This window comes from Oryzias latipes, chromosome 17 (genome assembly GCF_002234675.1).
Source record: "Oryzias latipes chromosome 17, ASM223467v1".
NCBI lineage: Eukaryota > Metazoa > Chordata > Actinopteri > Beloniformes > Adrianichthyidae > Oryzias > Oryzias latipes.
This window is the reverse complement of record NC_019875.2, coordinates 19,179,810-19,198,501: the sequence shown is the minus strand read 5'-3', so window position 1 is coordinate 19,198,501 and position 18,692 is coordinate 19,179,810. Positions and strand designations below refer to the sequence as shown.

At 39.4% G+C, this 18,692-nt stretch overlaps 2 protein-coding genes across 6 annotated transcripts; both read right to left on the bottom strand.

Annotated features, from left to right (window-relative positions):
* Positions 1–577: 577 nt before the first annotated feature.
* Positions 578–6,242, bottom strand: LOC101168572 (elongation of very long chain fatty acids protein 4-like). Of its 3 annotated transcripts, none has more exons than XM_004079049.4 (8): positions 5,995–6,242; positions 4,151–4,217; positions 3,866–4,053; positions 3,581–3,661; positions 3,407–3,463; positions 3,162–3,276; positions 2,936–3,063; positions 578–1,398 (listed from the first exon to the last, which is right to left on the bottom strand). In XM_004079049.4, the coding sequence occupies exons 1-8, from the start codon at positions 5,998–6,000 to the stop codon at positions 1,231–1,233; spliced, it is 810 nt and encodes a 269-aa protein (XP_004079097.1). In that variant the 5' UTR covers positions 6,001–6,242; the 3' UTR covers positions 578–1,230. The 3 variants fall into 3 exon arrangements, with proteins under 3 accessions (XP_004079097.1, XP_020566611.1, XP_011484877.1); XM_020710952.2 differs by lacking the exon at positions 5,995–6,242 and adding an exon at positions 5,599–5,980; XM_011486575.3 differs by having other exon boundaries at positions 1,230–1,398; positions 3,182–3,276.
* Positions 6,243–7,262: 1,020 nt separating this feature from the next.
* Positions 7,263–16,262, bottom strand: LOC101167398 (selenoprotein Pb-like). 3 transcript variants are annotated; one of them, XM_020710950.2, is made up of 6 exons: positions 16,191–16,262; positions 10,359–10,602; positions 9,973–10,185; positions 9,648–9,756; positions 7,950–8,095; positions 7,263–7,919 (listed from the first exon to the last, which is right to left on the bottom strand). In XM_020710950.2, exons 2-6 carry the CDS (start codon positions 10,568–10,570, stop codon positions 7,799–7,801), a joined length of 801 nt encoding a protein of 266 aa, XP_020566609.1. In that variant the 5' UTR covers positions 10,571–10,602; positions 16,191–16,262; the 3' UTR covers positions 7,263–7,798. The 3 variants fall into 3 exon arrangements, with proteins under 3 accessions (XP_020566609.1, XP_020566610.1, XP_004079176.3); XM_020710951.2 differs by having other exon boundaries at positions 7,263–7,889; positions 16,191–16,261; XM_004079128.4 differs by having other exon boundaries at positions 7,263–8,095; positions 16,191–16,260.
* Between the last annotated feature and the right edge of the window lie 2,430 nt (positions 16,263–18,692).

The following is an 18,692-nucleotide window of genomic DNA, read 5'->3' as shown; positions in this document are numbered from 1 at the left end:
GAATAGGAGATGGAGTCTGTGACTGGAGTATGTTCTGCTGATTCACATACGTGACCGACTTTAAGAATGATTTTGAAAAGGATTAGATAGAAATGACTTAAAGCCTAAGTCACATGCAGGTTTTTTTTATCTGTCCAGGCCTGTAGAGGGTCATAGGACAGCATCATAAGGGGAGCACAGGTGTGTCTTGCAGTTCTCCTCCAAACTCCAAATAAAAGGTTCAGCTTCTTCACCTGATGCATGGATTATTCTGTAAATGACAGAAAATCGATCAACTTTTAGATTTTGAGACATGCAATAAGCTTTTTTCTGGTGGGCCCACCCCTGACTGCTTTAGCCCAAATGACCATAGGAGGTTTCCGCAGCCCATGAACCCATCACCTTTTGGAGGAGAATGGTCTGCATTTACAAACAGGTTAATCATTTTGACGTTTATTGTGTTTTTACCTCCAGTGACCAAACAGCAACGCTGAAGTCGGATGCCCGGAGTCGGATGTTTTGGCCTGTGGCGATTCGTCTGCAACATCATTTGCATCTTGGCCAAGGAGCAACGCAACATTTTAATTTGCCACAAAGGTCGATTTTCATCACTTTTATTATCATTGCACAACAGGATGCTTTCTAAAATATCATAGGAGACTGCCGGCGAAGGAGTGGCATTTCACAGTGCGGCTTTGACAACCTCCTGCTAGCACGGGAGGATTCTCTGACCTTGTGAGGCTGTCATAAGAGGATGGATAACACAATGACTCGTCTGCGGTGCAGCATTTGATTTTGTCTCTTCAAAGTCATTTCTCATGTTCGTCGTCTGCCCCCTGTTGAGTTTGCAACAGAAGGTTGTCAAAACCAATATGCTGCTTAACAATGGGGCTGGAATAATTGATGACGGTGGGGGATTACAATGTAAGGGAGGAAGATTTGGTTAACTTAATTTATAGCCGCGAGGGGGCTCAAATAAAACAATCTAACCCACTTGTCTGGTTGGATTTCTAGATAACAGATGGGAGAAGGGACTGCCAGCTGAATGGGGTTCCTCCTTTGGCATGGGGGTGTTGCATGCTAGATACACAATGCGAAAGGTTGTTGTGCATCAATAGATAGTTTTACTGAAAAGGACACATCGTTATTTCTGAAAAGTCTTTAACTATACAAACAAATTTGTAACATGTTTAAAACAAATACAGGAAAACTGAAAATACAATTTTTTCTTTCTTTAACATTTAGGTAACTCTACGTATCCTTGTTTCTTTTGCTGAGGTAGCTGCGGTAGTAGAAGTTACCAAAGAGCACAATGAGGCTAAGACAATAGGCCAACACAACGGAGTTCATGGAATCTGGGAAGTCACAGTCTGCCAACAGGTTGTAGGTGGTGTGGATGGAGACTATGAAGAACTGCAGCTGGTGAGAAGAGAAGAAAGAAGACTATCATGGACACAAACTGGAAAACTTATGCTTCATGCACACCAGGCGTGTGTGGCTCGTTCAAGAGCGCGCTGAACGGGGGCTCTTAAACACGCTTTTTGGCATATGGTGTTCACACTGGACAGTCACTACCCGATACCGCATGTACATACAGTTGGAAGAGGTTTGGTGCAAAATGTTAACCCTTGTGCTATCTTAGATGACCCCACCCTTACATTGACGTGTTCTCCCTACCATGACAAAGTTGGATAAAGGTGGAAAGATTTCATGTAATCCATGGACACCAGTGAAGATCACAAATCATTGAAGAAAAAAAAGGTTCAGCGCACTGTCTAGTGGGGTCTAGATGACCCAACTCCCAATGGTAAAGTGCTTAGGATAGCACAAGGGTTACAGGGGTGCAAATCCCATGAATCTCGCTCCAGGCTTTTTCTTTCACAGCTCTATTCCGATATATAAAAGACTTGGTGTCTTAGAGTTTTGGCAGGACTCAAACCGCAATTATTAATGTCTCCTTCATGATGATGAATTTTCAAACTGTTGGCACTTTTGAATTTAAAATGATGCCACCCATTCCTCACTACCAAATCTGAGTCCCTGATTGGTCAAAGTGTGTTCAATGGCTGCATGTTTTATACCTAAACCCCAAAAATGAACTTAAAAACTTGCGTAGCTACATGTGAACTTGAGAGTTTTGAATGTGGAAGCCTGAAATGCTTTACGCCAGCATACATAGACTTTTCATTGGAAGTGGTCACTTAAACAAGCATTGCTGAGGCCAGTGTGAACGTAGCATGAGTAACATTTGGCGAGCTGTTTATTTCACATTTATTAATCTAAAATAAGCAATAACTTTTGGGTTGGATTTCAATGTTTAAAGACCCACTATGATGAAAATTGAGTTTTTGGTGTTTTTAACATCTACTTGTGGCCTTTTTCTGGTGATGGAGGACAAATACAAAGAAAATTCAGCCTAAAATTGCATTTCTTGGTAGTTCTTTATTGTTTATTTAAATTGAATCAGGAGTAGATGAAAAATAGTTTTGGAAAAAGATCACATTTGTCACGTAGAGGCTTCTTGCTACGGTCCTTTCTGATAAATCCAGACAAATAGATCCATGTTAGTCTGTATTTTCTTCATCACAGCTGGCGTCTGGCTCAAAACTCTGCGGGTGGATTGCTTCAAAGTTGCTCGCAATTTTTGTTGCACCACTTATGTTAGGTTTCGTCTGTTAGCTAATGAAAGAGCATGTAAACAGATGGATGACCGGAAATTTCTAATGAACTACTGCAGCTCTGCAGAAACTATGTCCTAGAAAACCCCATGTTTTTTCATTTTATTTTGGCTAAAAACGGCATTATCCTGATTAAAAGACCGCTGGGAACACTTTGAAAATAGATAAAAAGATGATCAGAGGGGGACCTTTAACAGCCAATCATCTCCCTCCAGTCCACTCCCACTGGCCTCATTTACATCATCCCTTCCTGCAACATCCTTGATACAAACACTGACCAGCTGCAGAGATGTGAGGCACCGTTTCCACCACAGATATTTGGTCATGCTGGGACCCACAGCTGCCAGCCCGTAGTACAAGTACATGACTACATGGACGAAGGAGTTGATCAAACCAATCAGGAACGCTGTGGAGACACACAAGAACTTCAGACAATACCGCGTTTGTGTGTTCTACAGGGGGGAGGGGCCAGCAAATATCCACAAGTAGGTGGGTTGAACTCACACTGCCCTCCAGCCACATACTTAACTCCAGCCCACCAGTTGAAGATCATTGTGGCGTGGTGGTAGACGTGAAGGAAGGTCAGCTGACTGTTCTTCTTTCTCAGGATGAAAAATATCTGCAGCACAAAAACATGCACTAATAAAGAACGTGAACAGCTGTTTTTTGTATTTACAATAATTTTAAGAGTTTTAAAAATGTAGATTTCTATTATTATTGTCTCTTTTCCCCCCCCTTTTTGCACTCACAGTGTCACTCAGCTCTATGACTTTAGAAAAGTAGAACCACCAACACACTCTGGCCATCTGTCCAACACAAAAACCCGCAAATATTGAGGCAAACATCTTATTTTTCGTAAAGGTCTATAAACATGAGCAAGCAAGTAAATGTGGTGCACAGTGAGTCACATAAATTGCTTTTACCCTCATGGCCAGTGGGCTCTCGCTGTAGTCAACTGGCTGGCACAGCAAACTGTATCCTGCCAACCAGGAAGAAGCTGTGAACTTAAAAAAAAAGAACTCGTCTTAGTTTTTTATTTGCATTTTACTCGACAAAAGACAGCCTGAGATGTTTCTTTCTAGATTTCAGTGAATTTCACACCACCTAAGCAATAAAGGATTTTCACATTAAATGCTTTATTTTTCCCTTTCCATGTGAAATTACAACCTTTTTCCATTATAACATCACTTTTTGTGTGTTTCATTTACCTCATAGAACATGTAGGCAGACAGGCAGACCATGGCAAAGTTATAAACTATCAAAACCGTTCTAAGGTTGACTGGCTGTCTGTTCACCATCAACTTTGGCCCCACCCAAATAATGATGAGGTAGCACAAGAAGACACAACTAATTGGCATAGGGGAATACACCAGCAGCCACTCGTCTGTCCTTTTGTCTGAGCGAAGGAAAAAAACAAATTAGAGAGAAAAGTCAACGTATTATCACCAAATATTTGATTGTGAGGCTTGAATATGTGAAATTATGCCACTTGCCTCCATTTTCCAGAACACTTTGGTAAAATAACTGAATTCTCTGCCAAATGGTGACAGCATGTTTACCCTAAAATAACAAAAAATAAGCAGAAAATAAACATATTTATTTGTTTATCCCCCAAAAAAGTGGTTATAAGATGTATTTTTCATAAAAAGAAATACAATCAGAACCAAATAGTTAGAATAAGGGATACAGTGTTAATTCCATGTATTTCCCAATGCATTGTTTTCTTTCAGAGCTCACAGGAGGAAAGAAGGATGACTAAACCTTTGAAGGGATAAGTATCAAAGCTAAATGTGTTTATCCCTTTTGTCCCCAGGAATCCTATTACCACCCAACCTGGGCTTTGTCATGTTGCTGACTTCCAGTGTTGCTTTATTAACAAGGAAATTAACTTAAACTTTGAAATCCCTTTTGTTTTTTCAGAAGAAGCGTCTCCACAAATGAAAGAAACACTTTAAGGCATTTAACTACTCCAATAACTGTGCTTCAAATCAATACTTTCTGTGACACAAAGAGATTGGAAAATCAGAAATTGCAGAGAAACCTGGGTTATAGCAAACATTTGCTAGATTTGATTGTGAAAAGACATTATCATTAAAACAATACATCTTCATTGCTCCGAAAAAGAGACTTTCTTACGACTCAAAAAACAAACTACTTTATTTTAAATTATCAAAATTTGGAATTAACTCAATGAGGTCCTAACACAAGATGCCAGAAAAAGGCTTGCTAAAGAAAAACAGCCCCTGAAATTTTGATTAATCCCCTCGGTAATGATCTGGATTATAAATCAAGGATTATACTCACTAATCCAGAAGCATCACTTGATGATGGATAATAACTAATAATCTGTTTCATGAAAGAGTGCCTAAAGTGGGAAAGCAGAGGGAGCGATGTCTAAATAATGAACCTTTGCTGCCATCTAGGGTCAAAGATTAATCCCTGCACATGTAAACAGGAAAATCTACTCTGTTCTGCTGTAAATTTGTTTGCAAAGAGTCGATTGAAAAACATTTTGCTGATGATTCTTGTTGAAAAATGAACACCCCTTTATGCCACATTAAAACAAATCAACTTCAAATATTCTAATCAAGTGTATTTTGTTTAATCTGAGTGTTTTTTTTAGCACAAAACGAGTCTTGAACATCACTCAAAAATAGTATGTATAAACTATTTTTGATTATTTATTTAAAAAAAAAATACATTTGCCTTAAAAATTTCACCTTGTTTCCAATCAGAAATGACCCAAAAGAGATGACAAATCCCCTCATTCTCTTCTGACACACACAAATTTGTTCAAAAATTGAAGTTATTCACATATTCTACAATCTAAATATCAAAGTTGTCAGTTTCCCTGTCATCCTCTGGGGTACATGAATGCACCATTAGCTGTACTGATTGAGGCAACATGCTGTGTGGACAAAGTAAGAGACTTAAGGCTCACCTGCAGACTCAGAAGGATTTACTGAGGAAATCCCTATCAGGACCAGAATGGTGTGCCCGCGTACACTGAAATCTGCTAATAAATTCTAAGAAAATGTCTACCTTCCTAGCAATCACATTAATTGCAATTACTCTTGTTAAACACAACTGCTTGTTAATTGTGCAGCTTGAGTCTCTTTGTGTTACTAGTTGGGACAGACTCCAGCCCCGTGGCTACATGCATGAATCTTTGGATCATTGGCTTATTGCAAATGTACTTATATAATAAAACAACATGTCAGCAGCTTTTAACACCGTCAGTCACAAATGCTTGAGAGCGATGGCAGGCATGGACGCCTCACTGTCTCTTTAGAACCTAAGTTATTAATTTAATAAAGAAGAGGTAATGTTACAGTACCGTCATTCTGATGGAGAGTGGTTGGGTTTTTCCTCCTCAGCCCTCGGTTCAGTTGCCGCTTGCTGCATCACAGTGTTAAGCAGCTCTGAGGTAATCAACCCGCTTCACCCGTGTGCGTGTGTGTTTGGCTTTACACGCAGCAGCTACTGTAAGTCCCACCTAAAACTGTCCCTTGGAGAATGATGTTGATTTAGAGGAAACTTGTCAGAGTAGTTCATTTATTATTATTTCTGAGGGTTTAAATGTGAAACTCAGTTTACAAATGTGTTATTTTGAAGTTGAAGTCATTCATTCATTACAGGGAAAACAGAAAAATACATGCTGGTAGGAATTTCCATAAGCAATAAAAGGAAACAAACACAACAATTGGAGTGTCAAATTATTATGTTAATTGTGATTACAGACAATTTAGTGTGTGTGTGCTTTTTTTAATTGTGCTTATCTCATTTTTAATCTAAAACTATAGTCTATTAAGGTTTATTTCCCAAGGTGTGCGTTATCAAAGGAGGAAGTGAAGGCCTGATTGCGTTGGACCGATTGCTTCTGTGAAGTCTATTAATTTCTGATAAAGCACAACACGAAGGGCATTATGCCACATGTACTGTACTTTAGTCACTAACAAAAAAAATAGCAATAACCAATTATTAGTACTTTAATCGTGTTATATTCTTTAACTTAAATCTTTTTTCACTTAAAGCAGTTTCGTTGAAACGCGGTGTGACACGTTGTCATGGTAACGTCTACAGCACCTGGACCGACCTCACTCTGATCTTCTAAACATTATGATAAGTTGAACAAAGCATAATTTCAAATGGAAAGTTCACCTCTTAGAAACAAAGTCTAAATCCTCCAGTGCCACATCCTTGTGTCTCATCACTTTCTTATATTGTCTTCTTTCTTCTGCTGCATCCCAGTCTCCAATATTATCAGATTAAGAATAAAAAAGAATAAAATCACTCTTTTTTTCTACTGTCTTTCTGTTGTAAAAAAAACTGGGAGCAATGTATGTTGACTTATTTATTATGGTATTAAAAAGATGTTTGTAGTCAATTTAATTTTTGATTGTTCAGAAAAAGTGGTCCTGCTGTTTTTTTGACGTAAAGTTTTTGTTCTCAATTGTTCGAGATTGAAAATAAATTTCCCTAGGGTGGTGTAAAAGTAAAGGTTGGAAGTCTGTTTAATAAAAAACTTAATAAAGCCACTTTTTTGTTGTATTTTCATACTTTACTGTGCCAAATGTTGCAAATTTTAGTGAAAATACCTCAAAATACGGCTTTTGACAGCATTTATTAGGCTAGATTTAAATAGGTTAATTAAATTATTTTACTACAGGTCATGATTTATTAATCACAGAAAAAATGTATCACATGACAGCAATAACCAAAATAGTGTGTTATTTTGTTATCTAAAAGTGTCAACAGAGGAATTTAAATCATCTATCATTTCTCAAAGAGCAGACTGCCAAATAGACATGTGGTCAAAAAAACCAAGTGAATTAGTTGAGACTCCTCCTACAAAAAGTACTGATGTACTAAACAGTATTTCCAACTTTCCTCTGCTTTTGTCTAAGTGACCAGAACCCAAACCACTTCCTGTTCATCCATCCACAGCCTCCTGCAGGCAGGTTTTTCCCCGTGGACTTCATTTATGGGAGAAGATGAGGAGATCTGTGCACTTTATCCCAGCAGAGAAGCATGAAAATACCATCAAGGAATCCACAACTTAAGTATAAAAATATATTCAGATACTCGGAGAATGTTGTTACTTCTAACAAAACTTTTTGTACGAGTAAATTCTATTGTAGTTAATAACTATCATCATTCTGGTGCTTTGAATGTTGTTGAAGATGAGGATGATGGTGGTGGAGATGCTGATGATGAGGATGATGGTGGTGGAGATGCTGATGATGAGGATGATGGTGGTGGAGATGCTGATGATGAGGATGATGGTGGTGGGCATGCTCATGACGACTGTCATTCGGACTGGCCTCTAATGTCGTGGTCACATTCTCTGGCTCATCAGCTGGTCTCTGAACTCCACTGTGCGACTGAGAGGAATTCCTCGTGAAATTGTTGCCACCTCCTGATAAAGTAGAATTACCCTGAAAAAGTTAACAACAGCATTAGTGAATTGCACTTTCCTAAGCTCAAAAAGTAGCAGGCTTCTTGTAAACAAATGAGGTTGTTCTATTGCATCATTTTGCTTTCAAATGAAAAAATAAACATTAAAACATCCAAAATCAAAAAGTAGTCTATTTAAGTGTACAATATGTATACTTTGTCCATTCTAAAAGTGAGACAGGATACCTGTAACTTTACTTTTATATAGGCTACTATATACTGTATTGTAAACTTAAAATCTTCCAATTTAGTCTGAAGAAGTATTCATTCGGTATACTTCCTACACTACATGTTCATGGTCTATTGTATACTTGCTATACTGTATAATTATACTCAAGCATACCTAATAAAATGAACTTCAAATGTGCTACTTTTGGCTAACGGATCTGTGTAAGGCTGATATGTTTGTTTGTTTTTTTAAATTAACAATAGCTTAAAAACCTAAGAAACCTCGTTAGGTTAAACACACAGCAGTGCATGCAAAACGCAATCAAGAATGTAAATAAAACAAACAAAAAATGATGTTCACATTAGGCTATCAGTACTCGATACTAGTGCTTGGTGCGAACTGTCAAAACGGAGCAAATCTTGCACAAACTACCATTATTAATATAAGTGATAAAGGCAATTGACCATTAATGCATTAATTAACTGTTGGCACTTCTGTGCATTTAACCCTTGTGCTATCTTGTGGGGTCCAGATGACCCCACCCTTACAATGACTTCTCTCCCTACCATGACAAAGGTCGATCTAGGTGGAAAGATTTCATGTAATCCATGGACACCAGTGAAGATCACAAATCATTGAAGAAAAAAGGTTCAGTGCACTGTCTAGTGGGTCTAGATGGCCCAACTCCCAATGGTAAAGTGCCTTGGATAGCACAAGGGATAAGAGGACGTCAGCCATATGTCGCTACCAGGTCCGAGTCCCCGATTGGTCAAAGTTCAATGGTAGCGCGTTTTGAACATAGAGCCTGAAAACAGTCAAAGAACTTGCGTAGCAACACGTAAACGCGAGTGTTTAAAGACAGAAGCCCGAAATGCGCATTTACGTGCATTTACATAGACTTTTCATAAAAAGTGGTTGCTTGAACACGCATTGCTGATGGTGATAGCTTATGAGCCACAAAACTCAGAAAGCCTTGCCATTTATTTGAGTCAAAAACTACAAGATGTGTTTTTTTGTGAGTTTTGTTTGCAATCTAACTGAAAACTTTTTAACAATCTTCTTTTCTGACGTCTTAAATGAAAAAATATTAAAATGTGACAACTCTAAAGTACAGAGCCCTGGAAATGACATTAAAACATAAAAACATAAATTGTTCGCTCAAATTAGCATTTTGTGCTTAAAAAAATGGTATTCTGTGTGAACAAGTTAGCCTTTTAGACTGACTTCATTGAATGAACAATCAATAAACCCTTCGAGGGTTCAGATCCTTTTGAAACCCTATCTCATTCTTGGAACTAATTTTTTTTAAGTGAGCTTTATAGAAATGGGTTTGTGTTAAACTCATTACTTGAGTTGGTACTCACAGAGCAGTTGCAGATGTCTTGAGTATAAGTAGCTGTAATTGCATTCTCCACATCAGCATTCTGTAGGAAACTATTTGGCAGCACAATGTGGAATGTGAGCAAACCACATCTAAAAATAAAGGACAACAGAAATGAAAGACCATTCATGAAACTTTAGAGATGGCATTTTTTATTTTACCCATCTATTTTGGAGTAAACGTTTGTGATATCAATCAATTTTACAGCTAAAAAAGTGTGAATTGTTGACTTGAAGTCAGCTAAGAATCTATCTCTATGATGAAGTGATGATCTGTATGATATGGATGAGGCCCAGGCTGGATTTTACCTGTCGTAGATCAAAAAGTCATCTTTGTCCCCATCCAGAATCTCCCAAACGTCCTTTTGAAGAGAGGACTGCTGATACACCGGGACTCCAGTTGGTGCTTTCTTCTTCAGCTTCCAGTGCATGGTTTGGGAAAGAGCTTCCAGCTCGTTTACTATCATGAAAGAAACTTCCGTTATGTTGTTCCTGTTCAGTTTGTCACGCAGGTTTCCAATCCTGGAGTTGGACAAATGGATGAGAAGGATGAGCGAAAATCTCTTTATTGCAAATCAAAACAAGCTAGAAGCCAACTTTATAGCTGATATACCAGCTATCATTTAGGGGTGTGTAATAATAGATACAAATAAATAATTTTGGTTTTATTATTGTGAATGGTGCACTTTTCTTACTTGGATGCCTGCGTGAGGCAGAACTCTCAGGTAGCCTTCAAAAGAGCTACCACCACCACATTTCCCAGGTGTTCCTGCATTGGTACATGTCCTTCAATGTCCCAGTAGGGGGCAGGCTTACAGATTTTAGAGGCATTACTGTCACCTTCTGCAGAAAGGACAGAAAGCGAGGCCCACAGCAGAGCTGGCAGGGCTGAGCACAGCCTCAACATGGTGACTCCCTGTCTCCTGGGACTGAAATGACCTGAAAAGGAACGTCTAGATGTCATTTTCTTTTTTTTCTTTGCTTTATTTTGTATGCTGTTGGCACAGTATTGAGTGGCTGAAGTGTCAAAATCAAAGTTGCTGTGAGCAAATATTTCTGACCCACAATAAAAAAACCCTACAAACAGTAGTCAAATGTCTATAAAACAACAGTAATTCAGTCTTCAGTTAGAACATTTCAGACTTAATTAAAGGCAGTTTTATCTCGAATTAATAAAAACAAGAAGAATCAATCTAGCCACAGGGGTTGCAAGCCAGTAACTTCTGTGCCGGTCCCAAGCCCGGATAAATAGAGAGGGTTGCGTCAGGAAGGGCATCCGGCGTAAAAAATTGCCAAAATAACCATGCGAATCATCCACAACACTTTAGACATACCGGATCGGTCGAGGCCCGGGTTAACAACGACCGCCACCGATGCTGTTAACCTACAGGGTGTCGGTGGAAATTTGACTACTGTTGGTGGAAGAAAGAGGGGAGGCAGAAGGGTCCGTGGCCAGAGAGAGAAGGGAAAAGGCAGGAACATAGGTTTGAGAATAGGGACTCTTAACGTTGGCACAATGACAGGGAAAGGCAGAGAGCTGGCAGACATGATGGAGAGAAGGAAGGTAGATGTACTGTGTGTGCAGGAGACAAGGTGGAAGGGCAGCAAGGCACGTAGTATTGGAGGAGGATACAAACTGTTCTATCATGGTGTTGATAGGAAGAGAAACGGGGTAGGAGTGATTCTGAAGGGGGAGTTTGTAAACAGTGTTCTAGAGGTGAAAAGAGTCTCAGACAGGATGATGAGCCTAAAGTTAGAAATTGAAGGGGTGATGGTGAATGTAGTCAGTGGGTATGCGCCACAGGTTGGCTGTGAGTTAGAAGTGAAGGAGAGATTCTGGAGTGAGTTGGATGAGGTCATAGAGAGTTTTCCCAGAGGAGAGAGAGTTGTTATTGGAGCAGACTTTAATGGGCATGTTGGTGAGGGCAACAGAGGTGATGAGGAGGTGATGGGCAGGTTTGGTGTGAAGGAAAGGAATCTGGAGGGACAGATGGTGGTGGACTTTGCGAAGAGGATGGAAATGGCTGTAGTCAACACTTACTTCCAGAAGAGAGAGGAACATAGAGTGACATACAGAAGTGGAGGTAGGAGTACTCAGGTGGACTACATCCTATGTAGACGAGGTCATTTGAGAGAGGTTAATGACTGCAAAGTGGTGGTAGGAGAGAGTGTAGCCAGACAGCACCGCATGGTGGTGTGTAAGATGACTCTGGAGGTCAGGAAGAAGAAGAGAGGGAAAACAGAAAAGAAGACCAAGTGGTGGAAGCTACAGAATGAAGAAACTTGTGAGGAATTTAGGCAGAAGTTGAGACTGGTCCTGGGTGGGCAGGATGAGCTTCCAGATGACTGGGAAACTACAGCAGAGATTATCAGGGAAACAGGTAGGAAGGTGCTAGGTGTGTCATCTGGAAAGAGGAAAGACGGTAAAGAGACTTGGTGGTGGAATGAGGAAGTACAGGAATGCGTCCAGAGGAAGAGGTTGGCTAAAAGGAAGTGGGATGTAGAAAGGACTGAGGAAGGTAGACAGGAGTACAAGGAAGCGCAGCGTAGAGTGAAAAGAGAGGTGGCAAAGGCCAAACAGAAAGCTTACGATGAGCTATATGACAGGTTAGACACAAAGGAAGGAGAGAAGGACTTGTACAGGCTAGCCAGACAGAGAGACAGAGATGGGAAGGACGTGCAACAGATAAGGGTGATTAAGGACAGAGATGGAAAGGTGCTAACAACCCAAGAGAGTGTACAGAAAAGATGGAAGGAGTATTTTGAGGAGCTGATGAACGAGGAAAATGACAGGGAAAGAAGGGAGGAAGATGTGGTTGTTGTGGAGCAGGAAGTAGCAGAGATTGGAAAGGATGAGGTTAGGAAGGCTCTGAAAAGGATGAAGAGCGGAAAGGCCGTTGGTCCTGATGACGTACCTGTGGAGGTATGGAAGTGCCTAGGAGAGACAGCAGTGGAATTTCTAACAAGGTTGTTCAATAGGATTTTAGAGAGTGAGAAGATGCCTGAGGAATGGAGGAGAAGCGTTCTGGTCCCGATCTTTAAGAACAAGGGTGACACGCAGAACTGCAGCAACTATAGAGGAATAAAGTTGATGAGCCACACAATGAAGCTGTGGGAAAGAGTAGTGGAAGCCAGGCTTAGGAAGAAGGTGGAGATTTGTGAGCAGCAGTATGGTTTCATGCCCCGTAAGAGCACCACTGATGCCATTTTTGCTTTGAGAATGTTGATGGAAAAGTACAGAGAAGGTCAGAAGGAGCTGCATTGTGTGTTCGTAGATTTAGAGAAGGCGTATGACAGGGTGCCGAGGGAGGAGCTGTGGTACTGTATGAGGTCGTCTGGAGTGGCAGAGAAGTATGTCAGAGTAGTTCAGGACATGTATGAGAGAAGTATGACGGTGGTGAGATGTGCTGTAGGTCAGACAGAGGAGTTCAAGGTGGAGGTGGGACTACACCAAGGATCAGCTTTGAGTCCTTTTTTGTTTGCTATGCTGATGGACAGGCTGACAGACGAGGTAAGACAGGAATCTCCCTGGACAATGATGTTTGCGGATGACATTGTAATTTGCAGTGAGAGTAGAGAGCAGGTGGAGGAACAGCTAGAGAGGTGGAGGTTTGCTCTGGAAAGAAGAGGTATGAAGGTCAGTCGTAGTAAGACAGAATACATGTGTCTGAACGAGAGGGATCAAGGTAGAAGCGTTAGGTTACAGGGGGCTGAGGTGAAGAAGGTGCAGGAGTTTAAGTACTTGGGGTCAACAGTTCAGTGTGATGGGGATTGTGGAAAAGAGGTGAAGAGGCGAGTGCAGGCAGGTTGGAGCGGTTGGAGGAAAGTGTCAGGAGTGTTGTGTGACAGAAGAGTGCCAGCAAGACTCAAAGGAAAGGTGTACAAGACAGTGGTGAGACCAGCTCTGCTCTATGGGTTAGAGACGGTAGCAGTGAGACAGAGACAAGAGGCTGAGATGGAGGTAGCGGAGATGAAGATGTTGAGGTTCTCCTTAGGAGTGACCAGGTTAGACAGGATAAGGAACGAGTACATCAGAGGGACGGCTCATGTTGCCTGTGTCAGCGACAAAGTCAGAGAAGCCAGACTGAGATGGTTTGGACATGTTCAGAGGAGGGACAGTGGATTTATTGGTAGAAGGATGTTGGAGATGGAGCTGCCTGGCAGGAGGGCAAGAGGACGGCCAAAGAGGAGATACATGGATGTCTTAACAGAGGACATGAAGTTGGCTAATGTTAGGGTAGAAGATGTCCATGATAGAGTGAGGTGGAAAAGGATGATTCGCTGTGGCGACCCCTGATGGGAAAAGCCGAAAGAGAAAGAAGAATAAAAACAAGAAGAATCCCTCTTTGTCCTCCTCATTGCATGTGGAGATAATCTGCTAAAAAGGAGTTTTTTAATGGGGTCCACAACCAATAAAAAGAGGAATGCTGGGGGCAAGTGGTCAGACAGGCTGGTAGAGACAAAGAGACGTGCTGGGGTGAGATGTTTACTGACACAAGCTGTTTTGTCTGTGCCAAAAGGCTCTGGAGAGCATTCAGTCTTTTAATAATTGGAGCTAGTTTCGCAATTTGATGCTACATGTTGTGTTTAAATGGCAAATTCAACCACAGTACAAAGAAAAACTGTCTAAAAGACAGCCTTTCAGCTCTAGTTGATAATGTATGTCTGTCACTGATAATGCATTTTCTCCCCCTTTAAAAAATAAGAGAAGTCTGTAAGGTTTTTCATAGATAAATTTAAACTGGGAAGGACCAAATGTAAAAAGAATTAGGAAAACAGATTGTATGATTTTTTAATCATTTATTTAAATATATTGGTGCAAAATTCGTATTTACCACAAACAAGGAACAAGGAAAAATTTACAGATCTGTCACACCTTCATTGAGAAGTTCTTCTATCCTCAACGTGTAACTCTTTATTAAATGGACCTTTTTGATCTGGTTATCTTATATAAAAGACACCTGTCAACACCCTTAAACAGTCAGACCGAAACTTCTCCACCATGACCAAGATCAAAGAGCTGTCTAAGGACACCAGGGGCTAAGATTGTAGACCTGAACAAGACTGGGATGAACCAATCTACAATAAGAAAGCAGCTTGGTAGAGATCAACTGTTATAAGACATACAAGACCAGTGACAATCTCCCTTCAAGGCAAGATCCCACCTGGTAGGGTTCAAATGATCTTGAATATGGTGAAAAACACAACGAACAAGATGGGGGAACTGGTCAATGACCTGAAGAGAGCTGGGCCCACAGCAACAAAGGTGCCTTTAATGACCATGATGCTGTCGTGGATTCCACTAATGCAGAGCTCCAAAAGGTTCCCCTATTTAAGCCAGCACATGTCAAGAAGAACCATCTAGAGTCTGACCACCTGGATGGTCCAGAAAACGATTGAGACAACGTCATGTGGTCGGATGAGACCAATAAAGAACATTTGGTATAAACGCAAATCGCTGAGTTTATAGGGGTGGGGGGGGTGCAGAGTGACATCCCAAGAACACCATTCACACTAAAACACGGGGGTGGACGCATCATGCTTTGAGACTGCTTTTCGGGGACCGAACGAGGGATCTGTATTAAGGAAAGGATAAATGGGGCTTCGTGTGGTAAGATTTGGGGCAAAACCTCTGTTCATTTGTGAGAGCATAGAAGAGGAAACTTGTCTGGATCTTTAAACATGACAATGATCCCAAAAGAATTACGCAGCCAATGACGCAATGACCAAAATAGCAGATGCAGTGTGTGTAAATTTAGAGCTACAGGAACTCTTTGATCTCTGCCATTGCCAATCGGGGTTACCAGTACATTTATAAGAGATATTTGTTATTGACCAAACCTATTTTCTGCACCATAAAACATGGATGAATCTTCCGGAACGACAATGATCCCAAATATATATTCTGGCCAACGAAAGGGCGTCTACGAAAAAAATTATTTCAAGGTTCTGGAATGTCAAGGCCAGACTCTGGACCTCAATCCAACAGAGAATCGGTAGAGATAATTGAAGGTTGTGTTCCCCAGCGAAAGATTCAAAACATTGCAGCTCTTGAGAAGATCTGCATGACTGAATGGACCACAAATTAGCAGCTAAAGTGTGTGCAAACCAGGTGAAGAGTTACAGAAAACAGTTGACCTCTGTCAATACAAACCAGGGTCACATTACAAAGTATTGAGTTAATCTTTTGTTGTTGACCAAATATTTGTTTTCTGCACCGTGATACAAACAAGACTTTTAAAAATCCTTCAATGTGGTTTTTAAAAAAACAAAAATTATTTTGTTTTTCACAGTTGAACTTTGTCTGAAATGAGCATAACAGACTTCTATCAGCTTTCCAAGATTTTTTTTCCCCCCAATTTATACAACTCCTGAGGTTATCCATGTTTAAAGGTGTTGGCATTTTTATTTTGATGATTCATGTGCTGTATTAGAAAAACTAAAATACCATAAGCACAGTGGATTAATAATTTGCCCTTAATAAAAAAGGAAATGCTGCAGATCCAGAAACAAGTTGAAGCTCTTACCTCTTCCTGTCTTCTACCCTGAGAACCACAGACACAGCAACCCCTCCAGCTTTTATTGGCTTCGTCGCTCACTGAGCACTTCCCCCAAATTAAACAGTGAGAGAGACAGCAGTACTTGGAATTGAACCCCTTCAAAAATAACTGTAAAATAGTGTCACAAAACGTAAATACTTCATGTCTGAAAAAAAACACAATGCTTGGGCACTTTTCAGTTTTTTAGATTTAACTTTTTAGATTTTTAAACTTTTTAAACTTTTGAGCCTTTTTTAGTTTCGTTATTTCACACAGTTATGTGGAAATTTTTACTGCAAAAGGTGTCATTCTGAGGACTGGATTAGTCCTTAATGACTTTTCTTTAACTATTCAGAATTAAGACAATGGTGTTTTTGCCTCTTGTGGTTATTTACCGAACACTGCAACTACCTTCTCTTTTTTTCCAAAACAATATCATAGATTGTTAATTGATGTAATATCTAAATCATTACTAATGATATTGTTTTGAACAAGAAAAATCCACATCTGCAAAAAGTTTGACAAGGAAACATTTAATTAAGCGGGTCATCACTTTTGTCCAGGCCTGTTGTTTTAATTAATTAATTAATTAATTAATTAATTAATTAATTTCGTTTTTGTGTTTTCTTAATTTAGCCAAAAAACGAAAAATGTCTGCATTTAATCGGTTTCAGTAATTTAATTTATTTAGTCAATCTATACTTTTTGTTTGGTTTTTAATAAGACGCCAATTTGTCTAAAAAAATGGATGGATTGATTGCCTTGAAACTTTTTATACTTCAAATAAATCATGACGACAGATTGGTTCCAAGTTATATTTTTTCATCTGAGTTTTGACTTTTGCTAACATCTTTTCCCAGCGAAGACAAATCACTTAATTATGGTATTTTTTTTAAGTTTCTTTCTATTATTTCTAGCATTTAATAACAATGTGTATCCTATTTTATATGTGCATTTCTATCTGATCAGCATGATCCAAATTTTCCTTAAAAACCCATTGAACACAATTCAATCCATGTTTTCTGACCTGTAGTGCATCATCCTTCCACTAGGGGCTTTTAGAGTAGAGGGGCTTTTCTTAATCATTTCAAAAGGCCGGACTCCATGACACTTTTAGTAGGAAAAGTTTGACTAACTTTATAGTGAGAATAACCCATCTATTGTTATTCATTTTAAATGGCTACTTGCTGTGCTGAAACAATGCATTATAAGTTGATAGTTAATTCTGTGTAATACACTGTTTGAGACCGTAAATTTCGTCCTGAATACTATTTTTGCATCTTAAACCAACATACCAAACTACCCAAGGTATCATAATTGATACTGTCTCATACAAAAACGTTGATATTACAACATTTTTTTGTGGATTTCATCTAAAGCGTTTTAAAAAAAATGATAATTCCAAATCATTTGAATTTTCTTTTAACTCTTCGATTTAGTGGACTTCACAGGGTTTACATCAGATCGAAAGCAGCCAATGAGCAGGCAGGAAGCTGTACTGTTATTCAGTCAACAGTTATCTAAGTGCAGGCATGGGTCAACATTGACAGACCTTCTTCAGGGTTGTTTTTGCACCAGAGGTCAACACAGATAAGCCACCAAAGACACAAACATCCAATCATCCGATTTTAGGCTCCATTTAAAAAAAAACATTTGCAAAACGGGTATCTTTCAATCATTGTGTTTATTGAAAACAAACTTCATACATTCACACACAAAAGATAGGTATTTTTAATTAATTTTTTTCCACAGTGAAAATTAATTGAAAGTTGAAGCTCATGAGCAACTGCAGGGGGGTATTCCAAAAGGCACGTTTAAACTACCCTGACTTTAACCCTGAACTCTGGCTGAAGTCCGTCTGAACTTGCTTATAATGAAGATTATACGCCATTCAACAAAGTGATACGGCTGCATCATCAGCAAAAGAAAGAGTTTGTGCTTGGAGGAAAATAACGGACAAAGTAAACGCACAAGTTTTGTATCTCATTTTAATGTGACGCATATATATGTAAAACTTATCCAACTTAAATGAATTACTTCAATTGGTAACAAGTCATTGAGTTAAATTTATTCAACCAAATTTCTTACATCTATTCAACTCAATAATTGTTTTTACAACTCTAATTTACATATTTATTTAACTAAATGTAATATTACTCCAATTCAATTAAATGTTTTTCCATATTAATTTATTCTACTTTTTGAACTCTCATAAGTTTGAGGCCGCAGATATTCTCATTTAAATATCGTTAAAATGAGTTATCAATGTGAATTTGCAATATGTATCAAAAGAATCTGTGCTAAATAAACGCATCATTTTTTCCCTCCCTCTCACTCATGGTGCAGAAAGAATTAAACTTAACAGGATAAAATAACTCGGCAAAACACAGTAAAACAGCTAAACAACTAAACACATTTGCTCAAAAACCCACACTTAAACCCAAATCCATCCAGAAAGGGAAAGGTATCCCACAATTCCTTGCGGTGCTG

What these genes read in the sequence shown, in the direction of transcription:
- LOC101168572 (XM_004079049.4), bottom strand. An exon ending in AAGTGTTCTGGAAAATGGAG is followed by an intron (nt 4,054 to 4,150) that starts GCAAGTGGCATA and finishes TCCTTCGCTCAG; the next exon opens with ACAAAAGGACAGACGAGTGG. An exon ending in TCATAGAGCTGAGTGACACT is followed by an intron (nt 3,277 to 3,406) that starts GTGAGTGCAAAA and finishes TTTGTGCTGCAG; the next exon opens with ATATTTTTCATCCTGAGAAA.